A 24,621-nucleotide genomic window follows, 5' to 3' on the forward strand; every position below is an offset into this window, starting at 1 on the left:
TAGCCAAATTATGGAAAGAGCCTAAATGTCCATCAACTGATGAATGGATAAAGAAATTGTGGTTTATATACACAATGGAATATTACGTGGCAATGAGAAAAAATGAAATATGGCCTTTTGTAGCAACGTGGATGGAACTGGAGAGTGTGATGCTAAGTGAAATAAGCCATACAGAGAAAGACAGATACCATATGGTTTCACTCTTATGTGGATCCTGAGAAACTTAACAGGAACCCATGGGGGAGGGGAAGGAAAAATAAAAGAGGTTAGAGTGGGAGAGAGCCAAAGCATAAGAGACTCTTAAAAACTGACAACAAACTGAGGGTTGATGGGGGGTGGGAGGGAGGGGAGGGTGGGTGATGGGTATTGAGGAGGGCACCTTTCGGGATGAGCACTGGGTGTTGTATGGAAACCAATTTGTCAAAAAATTTCATATAAAAAATTAAAAAAAAATAATATTGTAAAGACTTAATTGTTTCTATTAAAAATAACTATGCTTTGGTAGACTAATCTTTTCACAGTGCACTCCTGGGAGATGACCTTAAGCATGACACCTTGCAACCTGGAGATTTTGTCTGTTGTAAAAGACACCTCCATAAACACCCTTCAACCTTGCTGGAAAGCCCCTCATCAGGAACTGCTAACCAACCTGTATGCCATCAAACTCCAGGAAATAGACTCTAGGATTTATGTGACACATCTAAAAAAACACCAACCCCTGACTGAACCTGCACACCATTTAGTGACCTGAAAGTAAAGGCTTCCTGGAATTGAGGCAGATGACATCTGATGAGACAGCTTTCCCAAGATATCTGGACTAGGCTTGTATACCTTTTTTCACTGTCACATCCTATAGCTCTCCTGTGGAAAGAAAATGCTCTTGTCTGCATTCCCCATACTCTTATAAAAGGAGGAAACTTCTATAATTATGGCCTCTTGGAAACAGCATCATCAATGTCTCGTGACAAATTTATTTGTCACTTGTCTTTTCTGAACGTTTGGAAGTTCAGAGTTCACAAAAGTCTTTCTTTCATCTAAACTTTTAACTAACTTCATGATTCTTATCCAAATTCATGGTCTCTGAATTTACAAGCTTGTAGACTGTATTATCAAAACACATATGGTTTTAAATATTCAAGGTAAAAATACTTTGTCTTTGACGTTTTGCTGTTATATAAAAAGTTCACCAGCTATTTCTTCATGTTTATGCCTGTACTGTATCTTCCGAAATGCACTCAGTTAGTCCTTTCAGTGTGCTCCTGCAGTATTCACTATTTTGCTTTCATTGCTGCTTTAAGCAGAGACTACTAGGAGGCATACACAACTCCAGGTTTACCCTTATAGGGAGAAACTTACTCCCTTAAGTTGTAGTAGGTGCCAATAGATATTTTAGTTGGCTACTTTCAAACGTAGAGTCCTGGTTTAGAACTATCATATATAACTTGGAATTGCTATGCTACTTCTGTCCTGTATAATTAAGTTTTGTAGTCTGTTGACTGTTGAACCTTTTTTCTTCTGTAGAAAAGATGTACCCAGTAAGATTATGATGCTTCAAGATGATCTCCAATACTTATGACCTTGAGAAGATGTAGACTTTAGATGGGAAGTGCCTGAGAGATTCTCCCTCCTAATCTTCCTCGTTACTCACATATGGCCTTAAGTGGTTTCCTTCTATTATGCGCTTTCCCTCTGATGTAGGACATGACAGTCAGAAAAGGTCCTTCCTGGAACTGTGGGGAAAAAACCCACTAAATATAAAGGACCTGACTCTTGATCAGTGATGCTTTCAAAGAAAGATCGTGATCAAAAGGGGGAAAAGTGAAAATTATTAATAAAGGGAAATCTCACTAAAATAGAGTTGGGAGGTTTGGCATGGGGAGCTCTCACACCCTACCACTCACAGTCAGTTGCAGACCCAACAGGAAGGGACCTTGAACCATGGATACTACTTTACTACCCCAGCAGGAGGAAGAAAGACTTCTTCCTCTACCAGCAACATCTCAGCCAATGAAAAGCCACTATATCTAGAACTCCCAGGTTACTCCAATGAACTTTTTGTTTACAAACAGCTTTCCCAACTCCTCACTTTCCTCTATAAAAGAGCATTCCACTCCTTTGTTGGGTGGACTTGCCTAAGATTTTGACATAGCTTGCTTTTCCTAGATTGCAATTACCTGCTATTCCTGAATAAACCTACATTTTGCTGGTAAAATAATGGGCAGTTTTATTTTTTAAGGTTAACACAGCACAGCATATGTACAAAAGACATCTTGTGCCATGAGCCACATGATAACACAGGCTGTAGTCAATATCCTTATTTTATACCCATTAGCAGTAACTTCCCATTCCTCTGCCACACACCCCTATCCCTAGGCAACCACTAACCTACCTTCTATTCCTATAGATTTGCATGTTTTAGAGTGGAAGAATACAATATATGGGGTCTATATGTAACATGGATTAGTACTTCATTACTTATTTTTATTTCCATGTAATATTCCATTATATGGATATAAAGTATTTTATTTATTCATTATCAGTTGATGGGCATTTGTGTTGTTTACACTTTTGTGCTATTTTGAATGATGTTACTATCTAGGAGTGGAACTTGGAGGAACTATCAGACTGTTTTCCAATATAGTTGCACCGTTTTACATTCCTACCAGCAAGGTATGAAAGTCCAAATTTCTCCCCATCCTTACCAACATTCTTATTTTTTTTATTTATTATAGCCATCCAGTGAATGTAAAGTGGTATCTCCCTGTGGTTTCGGTTTGCATTTTCCTAATGGCAAATGACGTTGAGCAACTTTTCATGTGCTTATTGGATATTTGTATATCTTCTTTGGAAAATTTCTATTCAGATCTTCTGCCCATTTTTAATTGGGTTATTAGATTTATTATTACTGACTATAATTGCATTTATATATTCTTTATATATTCTGGATACAGTCCTTATAAGATATATTATTTGAAAATATTTTCTCCAATCTAAGAATCTTTTCACTTAAAATTTTTTTAATGTTTTAGAGAGACAGAGAGAGAGAAGGGGAGAGAGAGAGAGAGAGAGAGAGAGAGAGAGAGAGAGAAAGAGAAAGAGCGGGGGAGTGGCAGAGAGAGAGGGAGACACAGAATCTGAAGCAGGCTCCAGACTCTGAGCTGTCAGCACAGAGCCCAATGTGGGGCTTGAACCCATGAACCATGAGATCATGAACTGAGCCCAAGTCAGATGCTTAACTGACTGAGCCACCCAGGCACCCCACACTTTTTTAAAAAGTATTTTTTATTGAGGTAAAATTGGTATCTAAGTTTCAGGTGTACATTATAATCCAACATCTGTATGCACTACAAAGTGATCACCACTAAAAGTCTAGTTACAATCCCTCACAATTGATGGATATAATTGATCCCTTTAAGTCTATTTTGCCCACCTCAAACCCCTCTTCCCCTTTGGTAACCACCAATCTATTTTCTATATCAACGAGTTTCTGTTTTGTTTGTTCATTTGTTTTTCTTAGATTCTGCATGTGAGTAAAGTCATATATTTGTCTTTCTCCATATGACTTATTTCACTTAGCATAATACTTTTAAGGTCCATCCATGTTGCTGCAAATGACAAGATTTTGTTCTTTTTTATGGCTGGGTAATATTCCATTGTGTGTATACATACCACATTTTCTCTATCCATCCACTGATCATCGTTTAGGTTGTTTCCATTTCTTGGCTATTGTAAATAATGTTGCAGTGAACATACGGTTGCATATATGTGCATAGGGGCACAAATCAGTGTTTTTGTCTTGGTATTCTTTGTATAAATACCCAGACATAGAATAGCTGGATTATATGGTAGATCTATTCTTAATTTTTGGAGGAATCTCCACAGTGTTTCTATAGTGGCTGCACCAACCAACATTCCCATCAACAGTGTGTGCAGTTTCATTTTCTTCACATCCTCTCCAACACTTATTTTCTTTTTACTTTCTTGATGGCATCATTTGAAGCACAAAAGTTGTTAATCTTATGTTCAATTTATCTATTTTCTCTTATGTTGCTTTTGCTGTTGACCACTGACTAAATTCAAGGTCATAAAGATTTACTGTTTTCTCCTTAGAGTTCATAGTTTTAGTTCTTACATTTAGGTTTATGATCTACTTTAGTTTTTATATGTGGTGTGAAGGAGTTTACATTGTTTTTTTTTGCATGTGGATATCCAGTTCTCTCAGCACCATTTGCTGAAGAGCATCTTCTTTCCCCATTTAACCATCTTGGCACCCTTTCTCAGAAATCAATTGGTCATAAATGTAATGGCTTATTTCTGGACTCCCAATTGTATTCTACTGATCTATATTTCCATCCTTATGCCAGTTCCACACACATCTTGATTACTGTAGTTTTGGGATAAGTTTTGCATTTGGGAAGTTAGAGTCCTCTGTTTTTACTGTCTATTTGCCCTGGATAGAGCCTCCAGTACAACAGCAAACAGAAGTGGCAAAAGTAGATGTTTTGTCTTTCCTGATGTTAGCTGGACAGCATTCAGTTTTTCACCAATAAGTATTATTTTAACTGTGAGGCTTTTGTAGATGGCCTTCATCAGATTGAAGAAGTTTCCTCGTATGCCTACTTTATTAAGTATTTTTATCATGAAAGGATGTTGGATTTTGTCAAATGTTTTTCTTCATCTATTGAAATGATGTTTTTTTTGTCCTTTATTCTATTACTGTAGTATATTACATTGATTTTGGATTCCAGTAATCTTACATTCAGGATAAATCCCATTTGGCTATAATGTACAACCCTTTCAAAATGTTGGATTCAGTTTGCTAGTATTTTGTTGAGGATTTTTCTATCTATCTATCTATCTATCTATCTATCTATCTATCTATCATCTATCTATCTATCATCAGTCATCTATCCATCCATAGGTATCAGGATCTCTTGAAATGAGTTGGGAAAAAAAATCCCTCATCTTCTATTTTTTGGAAAATTTTGTCAAGTATTGGTATTAATTCTTCTTGAATTACATTCAGTTGGTGAAGCCATCTAGGACTGGGATTTTCTTTGTGGGTAGTTTTTGGATTAGTAATCTAATCTCTTTGCTTGTTATAGATCTGTACTGCTTGGCTATTTCTTCACAAGCCTGTTTCAGTAGTTTGTATTTGAGAATTTGTCCTTTTCATCTAAGTTATCTGATTTGTTAGCATATAGCTCTTCATATTTTTTGCAGTCTTTTTTACTTGTGTAAAATTGGCAGTAATATCCTTTCATTCTTTTTTGTTTGTTTACTAATTTGAGTCTTCACTGTTTTGTTACTGGTCTAGTTTAAAAAATTTAGTTTTGTTAATCTCTGCAAAGAACCAACTTGTGGTTCTGTTAATTTTCTCTACCGATTTTCTATTCTCTATTTCACTAATTTATGCTCTAAATATATATATTTTTTTTGCTTGCTTTTGGCTCAGTTTGCTCTTCTTTTTCGAGTTTCTTAAGGTAGTTTAGGCTACTGATGTGAGACATTCCTTCTTTTAAAATATAGGCATTTAGGGGAGCGTGGGTGGCTCAGCTAGTTGAGCATGGACCCCTGTTTTCTGCTCAGATAATGATCTCAGGGTTATGGGTTTGAGCCCCATGTTGGGCTCCACACTCAACGTGGAGCCTGCTTAAGATCTCTCTCTCTGCTCCTCTCCCCCTCTCGTGCTCTCACTCTAAAATAAAAATAGAAATAAAAAATAAAAAAATAAAACACAGGCATTTATAACTATAAAATTCCCTTGAGTGACAGCTTTAGCTGCATCCCATATAGTTTTTTTCGATTTTCATTCATCTCCAAGTTATTTTCATTTCCCCTTGTGATTTCTTCCTTGGCACATATTTAAAGTGTGTTAATTTCCTTCCTGAGCTGCCCAAGTTTTCCTCCTCTATTACTGATTTCTAATATTTTTATTGTAGCCAGAGAATATCTTTTGTATGATTTCAATCTTAAAATTTATTGAAGCTTGTTTTTTTGGCCTAGCATATGGTCTATCCTTAAGAATGTTCCATGTGCTGGGGAGAATATGTGTTCTGTTTGTTTTCTATTTCCTTGATCTTCTGCTTATTCTATCATTGAAACTAGGGCCTTGAAATCTTCCAGTATTATTGTTGAATTGACTTATTTCTCCCTTCAATTCTGTCAGTTTTTGTTTCACCTATTTTGATAGGTTCTTAGGTGCATATATGTTTAAAATTGTTATATCTTCCTGAAAGATTGACTTTCTAATCTTTATGAAATGTACCTTTTTATCTTTAGTAGCATGTTTTAAAGTTATTTTGTCTGATATTAATATAGACACTTCAACTCTCTTATGGTTGATGCTTGCATGATATATATATTTCCCATCCTTTATTTTCATCTGATTTGTATTTTTGAATATGAAGTTCTTTTCCTATAGACAGGATAACCATTGGATCAAGTTGGAGCTTGATTTTTTATTCAATCTGACAATCTCTGCCTTTTGACTTGATTATTTAATCCATATCTAATATTGTTACATCTTCCACTTTAATTTTTTCTATATGACTCAGGTCTTTTTTTCTATTCCTACTTTATTGTCTTCTTTTATATTAAGTGGATATATTCCAGTGTAACATTTTGATTCCTACAATGTTTTAAGTATATTAAAGCTACTTTCTTAGTGGTTTTTCTAAGGCTTATCAAAATTTACCTCATATTTACACTGATTAGTTCCAGTGAAATATATAACCTTTACTCCTATATAGCTCCTTTCCATCCCACCTTTTGTACTATTATTGTTATACCTATTACATTTATATTACATTTATATGCATATACATTTTTATATATGTCAAACTCAACAATACATAGATAAAACTATTAGTTTATATGATCTTATATCTTTCAAAACATCTAAGAGGAGGGCAGGTTTATATTCATAGTTTGTTATGTTAATCGTCTTATATACTATTTCTGGCTCTCTTCATTTGTTCTTGGGGATCTAGGTATCATATGGTTTCATTTCAAAGAATTATTTTCATTACTCCCAGAGAGCTTTGTTTCCACCCCCAACAAAATAATACACATTGATTCATGTGGTTGTTTTCTAAGTCAACTTAAGTGAAGTTCCAAAATTCTCTTGCTCTACCAGAAGCATTAGGTGGCAGAATGTCTCACAGGAAATTCTTCACTCCCAAATCATGGGTCCCTGGGTTTTGTGTCCTAGAAATGCAGTAGCTGGCACTATGGGAAGGTGAAGAATTTTCCCAAGGATGGCTCTTCCAAGCCTGTCCCCCTCACAGCCTTACTGGGCTACAAGGCTGGCCAGACTCACATTGTGCAAGATGTCAACAGGTCATGATCCAAGGTGAACAAGGAAGTTATGGAGGCTGTGACCATTGCAGAGACACCACCCATGGTGGTTGTGGGCATCATGGTCTACGAGGAAACCCCTCAATGCCTCCACACTTTTAAGACCATCTTTGCTGAGCACATCCATTAGGTGTGCAGAAGGCACTTCTATAAAAACTGGCATAATTCTAAGGCCTTCACTAAAAACTGCAAGAAGTGGCAGGATGATGATGGCAAGAAGCAGCTAGAGCAGGACTTCAACAGCATGAAGAAGTACCACCAGCTTATCTGTGTCATCACCACATGCCAGATTGCCTCTATGCCAGAAGGTCCACCTCATGGAGATCCAGGTGAACGGAGGTACGGTAGCTGAGAAGCTGAGCAGCAGCTGCCTGTGAACCAAGTTTTTGGATAGAATGATATAATAGATGTCATTGGTATCACCAACGGAAAGGTTACAAAGAGGTCACCAGCTGCTGGCACATCAAGAAGCTACCCTGCAAGACCCACCAGGGGCTGCACAAGGTTGGCTGTATTGGCATGGCATCTTGCCTGAGTGGCCTTCTCTGTGGCATGGGCTAGGTAGAAAGGCTACCATCATCACCACACTGAGATCAACAAAAAGATCTACAAGATTGGCCAGGGCTAAGTCATCAAGGATGGCAAAATGATTAAGAACAATGCTTCCACTGATTATGATCTCTCTGAGAAGAGCATCAATCCTCTGAGTAGCTTTGTCCACTATAAGGTGAAGTGACCAGAGACTTTGTCATGCTGTGTGGTGGGAACCAAGAAGCAAGTGCTTACTCTCTGCAAGTCCTTGCTGGTGCAGACCAAATGGTGGGCCCTGGAGAAGACTGATCTTAAGTTCATTGTTACCATCACCAAGTTTGGCCATGGCTAATTCCAGACTGTGGAGAAGAAAGCATTTATAGGACCACTTAAGAAAGACTGAACTGCAAAGGAAGAAGGAGCTTAATGTCAGGAGCAGATTGTACAGCTGGTGGGATCTCAATAAACATTATTTTCCAGTGGGGAAAAAAGTAAATTCTCCTAAAAGAAAGAAAAAACATGCAATTATACCGTCTTTTATTAATATCTACAATGAGTGACTTTATTGGTGCTGTGTGTGTGTGTGTGTGTGTGTATTTGGATTACTGTCTGGTGTCACCTGCTTTTTGCCTGAATTTCCTTTGTATTTTTGGGTAATACATATTTACTAGCAATGTTTTTTTTTTTTTATAACATCTTAGAGGTTAGAGTGGAAGAGAGCCAAAGCATAAGAGACTGTTAAAAACTGAGAACAAACTGAGGGTTGATGGGGGGTGGGAGGGAGGGGAGGGTGGGTGATGGGTATTGAGGAGGGCACCTTTTGGGATGAGCACTGGGTGTTGTATGGAAACCAATCTGACAATAAACTTCATATATTGAAAATAAATAAATAAATAAATAAATAAATAAATAAATAAATAAATAAATAAATATTTATAACATCTTTATTTCACTTGACTTTTGAATGATAGTTTTGGATGATAGTTTTTAAATTTCAGAAATTTGAATATGTAAATCCTTCTGTCTTCTGGCTTTCAGTGTTCCTTATGAAACTTTACCTGTTAATCATACTGTGGTTTCCTTGCATGTAAGGAGTCATTTTTCTCTTACTGCTTTTACAATTTTCTCCTTATCTTTAGCTTTGAACATCCTTGGTGTTTGTTGATGTTTTTTGGCATGTAATGTTTTTCATCAAATTTAGATGTTTCCATCCGTCTCTTTGAATGTTTTTTCTCCTTTCCTCTCCTCTGCTTACATTATGAATATGTTGGTATTCTTAATGGTGTCCTACATTTCTCGAAAATATTTTTCATTATTTTTAATCTCTGTTCTTCAGATTACATAATCTCTTATTGATCCAAGTTTGCAGATTCTTTTTTCAGCCAGCTCAGACATACTATTGAGCTCCTGTAATAAATTTCTTTTCAGTTACTTTACTTCTAAACTCCAGAATTTCTATTTGGTTCTTTTAAAATAATGTCTATTTCTTTACTGATAAACCTTTGTGTGCAACATCCACCATCTGTGCCCCTTAAGGTAGCATTTATTGCCTGCTTTTCTTGTGTATGTATGGGTGATGTTTTCCTGTTTCTTTGCATTTATAGTTTTTTGTTATAAAGCAGACATTTTACAATAGTATCTTATAACAACCTGGATAATGATCCTCCTCCTCTGGGGGATTGGTATTTGCTTGGTTGTTTATTTGCTCCACAGTGTGCAGGCTGATGTTATTTCTTTTAGTCTAGCTACCTAAGGGTTGTGTCTGGGTGGGCATAATGCACTTGTTGGCAAGATTTTTACTCTTGGACATGCATGTGGTTGGAGGCTGCTATATGTCAGAGGGTTTTCTTTTGACCCACATTCAACCAGGGACTAGTAGCTGGGAGGTTCCTGCTCTGTTCTGGAGAGCACAGTTTTACACAAAGACGTAGTCTTCCAGATTGCCAAGGATGTGTATTTCACTTTTAAGGCTGTGTTCCTAATAGCCACCTCTAGATCAGAGCAATTTTTGTGTTCCTAAAGGTCACCTCTAGATCAGAGCAATTTATTGTTCAGTGTCTGGTCAAGTTCCCTGTGCCAGCAAAGCTTTTACTCTGTGTGATGGGTCTGCATGTATTAAGAAATGCTTTTAAGTCTGCCCCATGTTCTGCTCTAATTGTCCTGAGTAGGTATAGCCCAGCACATGCATACAGCCTTTTCAATCTTGAGTTGACTGTACTCCCAGGAGGGCTCTTTTTGGTTTCCTCTTGGTTTCTCTTTATTAAAATTCTGGCTGCTCTGCTGCTTTGCTTGCACCAGCTCCTCCTAATTGCTCTCCACCAAAATCTCGTTTTTGACAATGTCCTTAGGGACAGAGTTCTCCGTGCTGTTTCAAATGAAGTCAATTCCCTCAGGCAGAGTGGTGGAATTCTTTGTCCTCACTGTATACCTTCCACTTAGAAAGAAGCTGTGCACCACTGAACTGAAGCTGGGGGTAAGGGGCCTAGAGTAAAACCACCACTTTATGAGTGGCCACTGGGGCATGGTGGAAGTCCCTGGTTTTCTGGGGTTTTTTCCTCCTTGAGTAGAACACCCAAACTTTGAGTAAGCTAGGGTGGAAAAAACCAGGGCCTCAGTATTCTCAGCCTGCACACAGAATAGTGCTTCCACTCAAAGAATGGAGGCTTGGTGGTAGAAGGGATCACCACTCCTTTTGGCTGTGCCTGTGTGGAATAAATTTCTGCAACACAGGGTTGAGGGGATAAGAAATACAGGCAGCTACTCATGCCAGGTTGAAACCACAGCCCCAGAGTGGGAGCTGGGGGGAGGATTCCTACCTCCTCCCAAGATCTTCACCATAGCTGCTGAGAATAGAGCACCCAAGGTAGAGCTTCTGTAACATAGACCTGGTATGGTAGAGGATATGCAGGTAATTCTCCAAATGCCACACACTCTTGCTGTTCCTACTGATATTTAATAGGTTTTCTTGAATCAGTATTTTTCTAATTGCTATATGTCCTTTGGACATTTTCTGGAAACTTTAAATGATTGGTTTTTTAAAAATAATTCCAAATAGTTAAATTGTTTTTCTGGAGAGAGGGTCTACTGAGCTCCTTACTTCACCATTCTGGAAATCTCACCCTTCAATATATTTTTAAACTTAACTTCTAAGTGGAAATGTGGTCCAGCAAAAAGAGAAATGGAGAGGTGTCAAGAGCCAGGATTTTCATTCCAACTTGGCCTCTAGCAAGCTGAGTGATTTCTCTTGAAATTCAGTTTCCTCATTTGTAGAAAAAGGAAATTGTATTAAAGACCTCTACATTCCTTCCAACTCTAAAATCCTATGATTTTATGAAGTAGAAATGGAATAGAAAGTAATCAGTGAAAAAAACATTCTTCTGTAGCTGTGTGAGAATAGGAAATAATAAAATAATCCACTGTGTTTTTTAAACCAAAACTGTTCCTGCTTGTTTTTAATTAAAACATGCACTTCATTTCCAACTTTAGTCAAAATGTTACCTTAATGCATGCTTTACAGTCAAGAAATTTCTTCACCCCAAAGGTTTCCTTTCTAACCATTAGAACTGAAAAACTTGGGGCAACGGAAAGTTGCCTTTCACTGATTGGTCATCAAAAATATGACAGCTTAATGCTAAGTGAAAGCACTACAATTTACTACCATTTTACCCATATTATGAATTCTGCAATTACTTTCTCTCTGAGACAAGTCCAAGTTGTCACCTTCTGCATAAGGCTCTAAGGCCATACCCCCAAGAGTGTCTATTAATTATCCATACTTATTTCGAATGTGTGAATGACAAAATGTCAGTTCTCCCTATGCACCACAGAAAAGAGTTGCTTCATTGGGCCACCCATTTCTAGTCACAAAGACATAGTTTATTTAGTAATAATTATCTGCACAAATTGTTATAACAATAAAACTGTGATAAAGAGCCTCTCTTTCTGAGTAGTTTTGTCTTACTAATCAGTTTTAACCTGTTTATTTGACTTAATATTGTCATTTAGTATAGTTTATATTCAAAATCTATATACTCAAAGCAGGGGGAGAAAGGACTTTATATAATTTAAGAAAACTGCCAATGCAAATATATTTCAAAGCTTTCAACTACTAATCCAAAACAGAATATCCTATGATAAAGCTACAAGGTATATATAAATTATGAATATATATTGGCAAAAGTTGCCACTCATGGACACATCCAGCAATTAGGAAGAATGAGAGCAAGATGGCAATATGGACAAAGTAAGCCAGAACCAAGTAATCATAAATCTTTAAATATCTTGCCCTTAAGGCAAAACTTATTTTTAAACTAACCATCTGTGCAAACCAATCATTGTCAACAGCTAAAGGGAAAAGGCAAAATATTTATCTTAAGGTGTATTACAGATGCAGATCCCTGTAGAGGAAACGTAAACGCATACTTTCAGTTTGTCCAAATGCCAAGGCCTCTTTCTGGTTCTCACAGCTGACCCTTAGACATGAACTGTTCAATAATTTCCAAATCAGCTTATCTGCTCACCAAGATATTTCTATGTTAAAAACCTTCAGGAAGGCATTTGGCTCAAATGATTTCTATGATTCCCTTTCTATGATTCCCAAATTTCCCTACTTTCAGCTTAATTGTTGTAAGCTGGGATTCCCTTAGGAAGAAAATATATAATCTTTAAAAAAAAAAATATAAGGAATAAAACCCTATCATCTTGTTCCATTTTCAGAGCCCATATTCTAAAACTGTAGATTATTCATTTCAATCCATTAAAAAATAGTTTCAACACTGATTTAAAAATTTATACTTTATAATGTCTTATGTGAATATGTATTGTAATGTAAAATTATGAATGTACAATATTGTAATGTAAAATTATTATGCTTTAATAAATGCCCCTTTTCTTGATGTTTCTTAGTGAATCATCCTAGGAAGGTTTTCTTTCATTTTGTCTATTATTTCACTGTATAGAACCATCTTAATATGATGAAGTTAAGAGAAAAATATTTAAGATTTATTTAATGGCCCTTACAATAACTGTGTTTTTCAGGTAATTCAAGTTTTCATTAGCTGAAAATACTGGTTAATGACCACATGATCCAATGGTCTAGAGACACCTCTAATCCTATGAACAGATAATAGTTTCTTCAAAAATAAAAGAAGCTATTCAAATTGGAAAACAGAGGAGCTTCTAAGTGAATATTTACCAACATTTTATTCATTACTTCTAGCAGGTAAAACTTGATTATTTTGTTTGGGTTCTTCCTTGTTATGTCACACTTAAAGGAACTTATTACATTACTGAAAAAGGAAGGGAAAAATCTTGTAATAAATTCTGAACTGTCAACACAGATTCAAGTCCTGATCACCCTAGAGTACATATACATAAATCTTCTTCTACTTACCTAAAGGTCATTAATAATTTTTAAGTGGTTGTTGCTTTATCTACATGTGTGAGCATGTGCACACACACACATATGTGCATGCATACATTCCATTTAGTTTTTTGTTTGTATAACTTTAGACAGCAAAAGCACTATAGTTAAGATGGAAATAAAAAAGGCAATTAACTTCCTAAGCTTTTTAGATATTCCCAGGATGACAACTCTCAAGTTTCATCAGGGTTTTAAGTATTTAAAGAGAATGGTATAAATTTTGGTTCAAAACAAAATCAATGCCTCATTTTGATGAAAAAATAAAATTCCCATGACTAGGAATGCCAGTTAATGATGAAGAACATTCTACACACATACATGAGAATTAAGGAAGGTTTTTCTTCCAAAAGATACGCAGTGGCAAATACTTTTAAAAACACCCTTTCTATAATTGTAGTATTTCAGTGGGGAGGGAGGCAGAGAAACTACCCTCTTTTGTTGTTTAAGAAATGGATAATTTCCATCTAAATTATCAGCATAAAGGAGATTTAAAAAACTACAAAAATTTGGAAGCCAATATAATTCATCTGGTTATGGGTATCAAATGGCTATTAGGCCACAAAAAATGGAAATGGGGTAAAGTCAAATAGTAACAAAAACTATGTTTTGGGTACAACTAAGGCAGTAACAAGGAAATAATCTTGGAATAAATATAGATGTCACATTAAACAGATTGCAAAAGATGTAAAACTCAAATTCCTTTTCAAATAAATCTTATCTAAACAATTATAGAAAATGGGAATGTAGGATTTTTTTTTAACAAAACAATTCTGCTTCAGTGCAAATGTGTCAAAAAAATGTCTCATGCACCTTAGCAGGAACAGTTTCCACAGCCTTTTACACTGTTGACAATTTCTTCTTGTAGTTTCTTCCTTTCCTCCTCTTTGGACATATTTTCTTCCTTTGCATCCCATTTGGGGTTATCATGGTTCTGTACATGACTGCTCTGTGTGTGCCACATTTCTGAATAGATACTGCCAGGGTTACCAAGCAAACCATGGTGGGTACCACGTTCAGCTATCTTACCCTAAAAACCAAAAGCAAGAGAAACATAGAAAAAGGTCATATAACTAGCATAATAACTGAAAATACACAGTACTTTCTAACTAAGGATTTTGAAGGATTAGTATTCGTTAAAATACCTCTCCCAATTCCTCATCCATAGTACAAGTACAAAAAATGAGGTACGAATGCTTTCTTCACTGTTAAGCTATTAGCCCAGAAAACAAACAAAAAGCTATGAAATCCTATATATTGTAAACCACTTCACTCAAAAGAAATAAAATTCTAAACCAATTTGACAATTTCATATTAAAAAATACAGATAATAAAAAATAAAATAAAATAAAATTCTAATGTTCCATTTTTCATTTTGAAGGGAAGGAAGGTGAAAAAAATTTAAAGGCAATTATAATTGGTAAATATTTAATCAAAAGCACTGTTATTTATTACAGGGACTTAAAAACAGTATCTTGAAATCCTTATGTGTACTTTAAAATAAAAAAGATTTCTCCAAGAAAAGCTTACTTCTTCCAGTAGCTATTTTTGTGAACAATGGATATTAAACTTAACATTGCACAGATTTGGTATAGATTCCAAACTCTTATCTACAATTAGTCTCTTGACAGCTACTGTTAAACATGCTGGGAGACAAAAGGAATTTTGTCACTTTTACTGGTACTCCTGGTTATAGGACCTTTACAAATACACCCTTAAGCAAAATAACTAAAATTTGTTCCCACATCTGAGTGTTTAATTTAAGGCTCTTTTATTGCTAGCTAGGCAGTTTAAAAAAGAACTGTTTTGTTCAGCTATTTAATTCCCTAGGATTATGAAGAATGTAGTTCTCAACCTTGGTATATGTGGACCACTTCACTGGTACAAAACACCCCATGGATTACATACAGTTGAACCTGATGTGGGGTTCAATCTCGGAACCCATGACCTTGGGATCATGACCTGAGCTGAAATCAAGAGTCATATGTTCAACCAACTGCACCACTCTGGCACCCCTATTTTCTAGGGCTTTTCACTGAACAGTTAGGAATTTTATCATCATCTTGAATTCATGTTGATAATTCTGCTCCAGTATAACATTACAAGGATGCTCCTCTTCTCCCATTCCCTATTTGTACTCTTCTCCCAAGTAAGACCACTGTTTTCTAACAACATCAATATATTTACTCACAAGCTCAGTCTTAAAATATACACAAAATAGTTTCAAAATGGCTACTCCTATACCAATACCAATAACACTTATTATTAGGTTCAAATTTTGAGTTATTTTTGTCTTATGTTCCACTGAGGTTAAATAATCAAAATGATGTGTCCAACAGTTATTTGGGTTGTTTTTCGTTTGCATATTTATGTTATGAATTTGTTATGCAGTTAGTTTCACTTTTTTCTGCTTGTAATTACTTCCTATATTTCCCAATCCTTGTTGAGTTTCAATATTTTAAGTATATAAAAGCATTACCATGGTTCAAAAGTAAAAATAATGTAAAAAAGGAGTTAAGATGGCAGTGTAGTAGGAGGACAATAGGCTTGCCTTGTCCCTCAAACATAGCTAAATAACTATCAAATCATTCTGAATATCTAAGAAATTGATCTGAGGATTGACAAAACAAAATGTACAACCAGAGGGAAAGAGAAGCCCACACCGTAGAAGGTAGGAGGTGTGGAGATGTGGTTTGCTGGAGAAATGAGTTTCAAGTGCTGTGGAGTGGAGTCGAGAGAGGAGTGCATAGGGGATCACACAAGGAAAATACTTCCTCAAAGGCACTGACTGGGAAAATGAGAGGGGCTGACTTTGGTGAGGTTTTTCAACCAGTGGGGCTCAAAGACTGAAGTTTTAGAGGTCCTTGATGTGGCTGGTATAGAGCTCTGAAGATGTGGCAGTGCTCTTGTAGAGAAGGCAGGCAGGTAACCTGGGGGCAAATGGCATGATCTGAAGATCTCCTGAGATACTCCCCTTTCTTGGAGCCATCTGAGAGAGGTGGTATTGCCTCTCTAGGGACAAAGAGCCAGCAGACAACATAGAAGACACCAGGGAGTTCCTTAGGGGAGAGATAAAAGAGCTTAAAACCAATCAGGCCAAAATGAAAAATATAATAATCGAGATTTGAAACTGACTTGATGCAATGACCACAAGGATGGAAGAAGCATTGGAATGAATACATGATACAGAAGATAGAATTATGGAAAATAAGGAACCTGATCAAAAGAGGGAAAGAAAAATCTTGGATCATAAAAGTAGACTTATGGAACTCGGTGACTCCTTGAAATGTAGTAACATTCACATCATAGGAGTCCCAGAAGAAGAAGAGAGAAAAGGAGGCAGAAGACTTATTTGAGGAAATTATAGCTGAAAACTTCCCTAGTCTGGAGAACAGACTTCCAAATCCAGGAGGCACAGAGAACTCCATCAAAATCAACAAAAGCAGGCAAACCACAATACATATTGTACTTAAACTTCCAAAATATAAGGAAAAAATCCTAAAAGCAGCAAGAAAAAAGAAGTCCTTAATTTACAAGGGAAGACAAATAAGGTTAGCAGCAGATCTCTCCACAGAAACTGCAAGCAAAGAGGGAGTGGCATGATATATTCAACATGCTGAATGAGAAAAATAGGCAATCAAGAATACCCTATCCAGCAATGCTATCATTCAGAATAGAAGGAGAAATATAGAGTTTCCCAAACAAATACTAAGGGAGTCTCGCTCTCTCTCTGTCCACTAAACCAGCCCTGGAAGAAATATTAAAGGAGACTCCTTGAGTGGGAAAGAAAGAGCCAAAGTGACAAAGGCTATAAAAGAAAAAATCTCCAGAAACAACAAAAAGTTAATATCAATAATTCATATCTATCAATGAATTCAAATCAATAATTACTTTGAATAAAAATGGACTAAATGCTCCAATCAAAAGACACAGGGTATTAGAAGGGATAAAAAAAAAAAACCAAGCCCCCTCTATATGCTGCCTGCAAGAGAATCATTTAGAACTAAAATCTGCAGACTGAAAGTGAGGGGAATGGAAAAACATTTATCATGCAAATGGATGTCAAAAGAAAGCCAGGGGCTCCTGGGTGGCTCAGCTGGTTAATAATGTGTCAGACTTCAGCTGATGTCATGATCTCACAGTTTGTGAGTTTAAGCCCTGCATTGGGCTCTGTGCTGAGAGCTCAGAACATGGACCCTAATTTGGATTTTTTGTCTTGCTCTCTCTCTGTCCCTCCCCTGCTCGTACTCTCTCTCTTAAAAATAAACATTAAAAAAATTTAAAAAACGAAAGCCGGAGTAGCAATAATTGTATCAGACAAACTAGATTTTTTTAACCAAAGGCTGTAAGAAGAGATGAAGAACAGCATTATATCATAGTAAAGGTGTCTATCCAACAAGAAGATCTAACAATTGTAAATATTTATGCCCCCAACTTAGAGCAACCAAACACATAAAACAATAACAAACACAAACTAACTCATGGATAATAATACAATAACAGTAGGGGACTTTAACACCCCACTTACAACAATGCACAGATCATCTAAGCAGAAAATCAACAAGGAAAAAATGGCTTTGAATGACACACTGGACCAGGTGGACTTAACATACATTCAAAACATTTTAACCTAAAGCAGCAGAATACACAGTCATTTCACGTGCACATGGGACATTCTCCAGAACAGATTAGATACTAGGTTACAAATCAGTCCTCAACAAGTACAAAAGGATTCACATCATACTATGGGTATTTTCTGACCACAACATTACAAAAGCTGAAGTCAACCACAAGAAAAAATTTGCAAAAACCACAAATACATGGAAGCAAAACAACATGCTACTAAACAATGAATGGGTCAACCAGGAAATAAAAGAAGAAAGAAAAAATATACATGGAAACACGGCAGTCCAAAATCATTGTGATACAGCAAAAGCAGTCATAAGAGGGAGTATATAGCAATACAGGTCCACATCAAGAAACAAGAAAAATCTTTTTTAATGTTTGTTTATTTTTGAGGGAGGGAGAGACAGACAGAGACACAGTGTGAGTAGGGGAGGGGCAGAGAGAGAGAGGGAGACACAGATTCTGAAGCAGGCTCCAGGCTTCAAGCTGTCAGCACAGAGCCTGATGTTGGGCTCAAACTCATGAACCATGAGATCATGACTGGAGCTGTAGTCGGGTCTGATGTTCAACTGAATGAGCCACCCAGGTGCCCGAAGAAACAAGAAAAATCTTAAATATTAACAACCCTATCTTACAGTGTCTAAAGGAGGTAGAAAAAGAACAACAAATGAAGCATAAAGCCAGCAGAATAAGGGACATAATAGTGATTAGAGCAGAAATAAATAATATAGAAACAAAAAACCAGCAGATCAGATCAATGAAACTAGGAGATGGTTCTTTGAAAAAAATAATAAAATTGATAACCCCCCCAAGCCAGATGTATGAAAAAGGAAAATGAAAGGACCCAAGTGAATAAAATCACAAGTGAGGGAGGAGAAATCACAACCAACACCACAGAAATACAATTATAAGATAATATTATGAAAAATTTTATGGCATCAAATTGGGCAGTCTGGAAGAAATGAGTAAGTTCCTAGAAACATATAAACTATCAAAACTGAAACAGGAACAAATAGAAAACTTGCACAGACTGATAACCAGCAAAGAAATTGTATCAGTAATCAAAATACCCCAACAGACTAAAGTCCATGGTCAGATGGTTTCACAGGGGAAATCTACCAAACCTTTAAACAAGAGTTCATACTTATTCTTCATAAACTATTCCAAAAAGTAGAAATAGAAGGAAAACTTCCAAATTCATTCTATGAGGCCAGCATTACACTGATTCTAAAACCAAAGTCTCTGGGGCGCCTGGGTGGCACAGTCGGTTAAGCGTCCGACTTCAGCCAGGTCACGATCTCGCGGTCCGTGGGTTCGAGCCCCGCGTCGGGCTCTGGGCTGGTGGCTCAGAGCCTGGAGCCTGTTTCCGATTCTGTGTCTCCCTCTCTCTCTGCTCCTCCCCCATTCATGCTCTGTCTCTCTCTGTCCCAAAAATAAATAAAAAACGTTGAAAAAAAATTAAAAAAAAAAATAAAACCAAAGTATCAACTAAAAAAAAGAACTATAGGCCAATATCCCTGATGAACATGGATGCCAAAATCCTCAACAAAATGCTAGCAAATTGAATTCACTGGCACATTAAAAGAATCATTCACCATGATCATGTGGGATTTATTCCTGGGTGCAAGCATGGCTCAGTATTCCCAAATCAGTCAACGTGATACACCACATTAATAAAATAAATGATAAGAACCATATGATCCTCTCAACAGCTACAGAAAAAACATTTGACAAAGTACAGCATTCATTCTTGATAAAAACCCTCAACAAAGGAGGGATAGAGGGAACATACCTCAACATCAAAAAGGCCATATACACAAACCCCACAGCTAATGTCATTTTCAATGGGGAACAACTGAGAGCTTTTCTTCTATATTCAGGAACAAGATGGGGATGTCGACACCAATACTACTAACATACTATTAACATAATACTTGGAAGTCCTAGTTTCAGCAAACAGACAAGAAAAGGAAATAAAGTGCATCCAACATGACAAGGAACAAGTCAAACTTTCACTATTTTCAGATGACATGATACTTGCAGAAAACACAAAAGACTCCACCAAAAAATTGCTAAAACTGATACACCAATTCAGTCAAGTCATAGAATAAAAAATCAAGGTACAGGAATCTGTTGCATTTCTACACACCAATAATGAAGTACCAGAGAAAAGAAATCAAGGATATCAATCCAATTTACAATGGCACCAAAACCCATAGGATACATAGGAATAAATCTAACCAAAGAAGCAAAAGATCTATACCCTGAAAACTGTAAAACACTGATGAAAGAAATTGAAGATGACACCAACAAATGGAAAGACATTCCATGCTCAAGGACTGAAAGGACAAATACTGTTAAAATGTCTATACTACACAAAGCAATCTACACATTTAATTTAGTCCCTATCAAAATATCAGCACCATTTTTCACAGAGCTAAAACAAGAAACCTAAAATCTGTATGGAAACATAAAATATCCCAAATAGCCAAAGCAACCTTGAAAAAGAAAAATAATGTTGGAGGCATCAAAATTCTGAACGTCAAGTTATATTACAAAAGAGCAGTGATCAGAACAGGATGTTACTGGCCCAAAACCAGACACATAGATCAATGGAACACAATAGAAAACCCAGAAATGGACCGGCAACTGTAAGGTCAACCACCTTTGACAAAACAGGAAATATCCAATGGAAAAAGGACAGTCTCTTCAACAAAGATGCTGGGAAAATTGGACAGCAACATGAAGAATGAAAATGGTCTACTTTGTTACAGCATACACAAAATTAAATTCAAAGTGGATGAAAGACCTAAATGTGAGACAGGAAACCATCAAAATCCCAGAGGAGAACACAGAAAGTTAACCTCTTTGACATCAGCCATAGCAACTTCTTACTAGATATGTCTCCTGAGGCAAGGGGGAAAAAAAAACCCAAAAGTAAACTATTGGGGCTTCACCAAGATAAAAGGCTTTTGCACAGTAAAGGAAACAATATAAAAGGCAACCTTTGGAATTGGAAAAGATATTTTCAAATGACATATCTGAGAAGGGGTTAGTATCCAAAATGTATAAAGAACTTATCAAACTTAACAACCAAAAAACAAATAATCCAGTTAAAAAATGGGCAAAAAAGACATGAAGATACTTTTCTCCAAAGATGTATAGATGGCCTACAGAAACATGAAAAGATGCTCAACCCCATCAGGGAAATACAAATCAAACCTATAATGAGGTATCACCTCACACCTGTCAGAATGGCTAAAACAACTGGTGTTGGCAAGGATGTGGAGAAAGGGGTACACTCTTACACTGTTGGTGGGAATGCAAATTGGTGTAGCCGCTATGGAAAACAGTATGGAGGTTGCTTAAAAAGTTAAAAATAGAAATATCCTATGACCCAGCAATTGCACTACTAGGTTTTTATCCAAAATATACAAAAATACTGGTTCAAAGGGATACATGCACCCTGATGTTTATAGTAGCATTATCAACAATAGGCAAATTATGGAAAGAACCCCAATGTCCATCGACTGATGAATGGATAAAGATGTGGTATATATGTATACACAAACACACACCAGTATTACTCAGCCATCAAAACAAATAAAACCTTGCCATTTGCTATGATAAAGATGGATTTAGAAAGTATTATGCTAAGCAAAATAAGTCAGAAAGACATATACCTTATGATTTCACTCACATGTGGAATTTAAGAAACAAAACAGATGAACATAGGGGGAAAAAGAGAGGCAAACCATAAAACAGACTTAACTAAAGAGAACAGAGTTGGAGGGGATATGGGCGAGGGTTTGGGTTAAATGGGTGATAGGTATTAAGGAGAGCACTTGTGGTGAGCATACCTTGTATGTAAATGATGAATTACTAAATTCTACTCCTGAAACTAATTATTACACTGTATGTTAACTATGTGGAATTTAAATCAAAACTCGAACTACAAAAAATATATATAAAAAAGTATAATCAGGAGAGTCATGTTCCATTTCCTATCTCTTTTACCCCTTTCTCTCCCCACTCTGTAAGTAGTCAATTTCTTTGGTTTCAGTTTATGTTGCCTGAGAGTTGTTTTTTTTTTTGCCAAGAGTTTATTTGGCATTGAAACACAAAAAATAAAGGCTTTAGTATATTTTATATTAATCAGACTATTAGACACTTCTGAATAGCCTTCTTATAATAATAATATCCATGATCATACCTCTAAGCCACTCAAAAGATTATGAATCATTAGATATTAAATTTTTCTCAGAGCAATTTAGGAAATTCTTTTTTTTGCAATTTGTATCTATCTATCTATCTATCTATCTATCTATCTATCTATCTATCTGAGAGGATGAGTCGTAGAGGGGCAGAGGGAGAGGGAAACAGAGAATCTTAAGCAGGGTCCATGGCATGGAGCCTAATGCAGGGCTCAAGCTCAGGAATTTGAGATCATGACCTTAGCTGAAATCAAGAGTCGGACGCTTAACCAGATGAGCCACCTAGGAGCCCTGTATTTTGCAAGTTTTTATAATATAACTGGCATACAATGTCATATTACTTTCATGTGTATGACATAGTAATTTGATAATTGTATACACTACTCAATGCTGGCCATGGTAAATGTGGTCACCATTTGTTACCATAAGGCATTTTATAATATTATTGACTGTATTACTTATGCTGTACTTTTCATTTCTGTGACTTATTTATTTTATAACTGGAAGTCTCTACCTCTTAATTAAAGAACAAACTGGTAGTTGCCAAAGGGGAAGTGGATAAGAGGACAGGTAAAATGAAGTCGATTAAGATGTTAAGAACACCCTGAGTTTCTTTGTTCCTTTTTCCCCCATCCTTCTTGCAAATGGCAGCATAGATTTTCCATTGTTCTTTCATTTAACAACATATGTGGAACTCACGCCATATAAGGCTCACTTTATTTTTCTTAATAGCATTTGCCCCTATTTTAGAAATGCTTTATTTTCCATGACCTGTGATATTAATATTTTTAAGTTGTCTTATGTTCTGTGCATTGTCTACATTTTCTACTGAATTCTTTTTATTTTTTTTAATATGTGAAATTTATTGTCAAATTGGTTTCCATACAACACCCAGTGTTCATCCCAAAAGGTGCCCTCTTCAATACCCATCACCCACCCTTCCCTCCCTCCCACCCTCCATCAGCCCTCAGTTTGTTCTCAGTTTTTTTTTTTTTTTTTTTTTTTTTTTTTTTTTTTTAAATTTTTTTTCAACGTTTATTTATTTTTGGGACAGAGAGAGACAGAGCATGAACGGGGGAGGGGCAGAGAGAGAGGGAGACACAGAATCAGAAACAGGCTCCAGGCTTTGAGCTGTCAGCACAGAGCCCGACGCGGGGCTCGAACTCACGGACCGCGAGATCGTGACCTGGCTGAAGTCGGACGCTTAACCGACTGCGCCACCCAGGCGCCCCTGTTCTCAGTTTTTAAGAGTCTCTTATGCTTTGGCTGTCTCCCACTCTAACCTTTTTTTTTTTCCTTCCCCTCCCCCATGGGTTCCTGTTAAGTTTCTCAGGATCCACATAAGAGTGAAAACATACGGTATCTTTCTCTATATGGCTTATTTCACTTAGCATCACACTCCAGTTCTGTCCACGTTGCTACAAAGGGCCGTATTTCATTCTTTCTCATTGCCACATAGTACTCCATTGTGTATATAAAACCACAGTTTCTTTATCCATTCATCAGTTGATGGACATTTAGGCTCTTTCCATAATTTGGCTATTGTTGAGAGTGCTGCTATAAACATTGGGGTACAAGTGCCCCTATGCATCAGTACTCCTGTATCCCTTGGGTAAATTCCTAGCAGTGCTACTGCTGGGTCATAGGGTAGGTCTATTTTTAATTTTTTGAGGAGCCTCCACACTGTTTTCCAGAGTGGCTGCACCAGTCTGCATTCCCACCAACAGTGCAAGAGGGTTCCTGTTTCTCCACATCCTCTCCAGCATCTATAGTCTCCTGATTTGTTTATTTTGGCCACTCTGACTGGCTTGAGGTGATATCTGAGTGTGGTTTTGATTTGTATTTCCCTGATGAGGAGCGAGGTTGAGCATCTTTTCATGTGCCTGTTAGCCATCCGGATGTCTTCTTTAGAGAAGTGTCTCTTCATGTTTTCTGCCCATTTCTTCACTGGGTTATTTGTTTTTCAGGTGTGGAGTTTGGTGAGCTCTTTTTTCCTGCTTGTTTTAGAGGTCTTTCTTTATTATCCATTGACACTTAATAATGGAGCATTAGAAAGCTGACTGGAAACTCTAAATGCATGGGAAAGGGATTTTTCCACTGTGGAGTTTCACTGAAGGTGATCAAATGGATACCTGGTCATTTTGGTGCAGTCTCTAAATACAAATATCTTTTTTTTTTTCTGGGGCTACTTTTGTTTCTGTAAAGAAGAATTCTCCAGTTATCTCCTGATGAAGGAAGGAGTGGTGATAGTAGAAATAAAGAAATGGCTAGGAAGATTCTTGGAGCCAGTCACAGAAGAGGATCTGTGGTCTTCTTTGCTGTGTTTTGTTTTCCAGTTAATCTCCATGTTTGTTCATGTGTTTTACAGTTCTGTATCTAGAGCCTGTCTGACTCAATTTCCTGACAAGTAAATCTACAGCCTCTTGCCAAGGCTGGGAAGGGGTAATTACCAGCCTGTGGGGATAAGGAAGG

General features: G+C 36.7%; 1 protein-coding gene and 1 pseudogene across 1 annotated transcript in view; one reads left to right on the forward strand and one right to left on the reverse strand.

Annotated features, from left to right (window-relative positions):
* The first annotated feature begins 7,155 nt into the window (after positions 1-7,155).
* LOC125159666 (60S ribosomal protein L3-like) lies at positions 7,156-8,372 on the forward strand (annotated as a pseudogene).
* A 4,701-nt stretch (positions 8,373-13,073) lies between these two features.
* Positions 13,074-24,621, reverse strand: part of ABCB7 (ATP binding cassette subfamily B member 7) — a 162,566-nt gene continuing 151,018 nt past the window's right edge. The window contains exon 16 of the mRNA XM_047848211.1: positions 13,074-14,339. Within this exon, the coding sequence (XP_047704167.1) occupies positions 14,124-14,339 (216 nt within the window). The 3' untranslated portion in view covers positions 13,074-14,123. The remainder of the gene's footprint in view (positions 14,340-24,621) is intronic.

Source organism: Prionailurus viverrinus, unplaced genomic scaffold, assembly GCF_022837055.1.
Source record: "Prionailurus viverrinus isolate Anna unplaced genomic scaffold, UM_Priviv_1.0 scaffold_55, whole genome shotgun sequence".
Classification (NCBI taxonomy): Eukaryota; Metazoa; Chordata; class Mammalia; order Carnivora; family Felidae; genus Prionailurus; species Prionailurus viverrinus.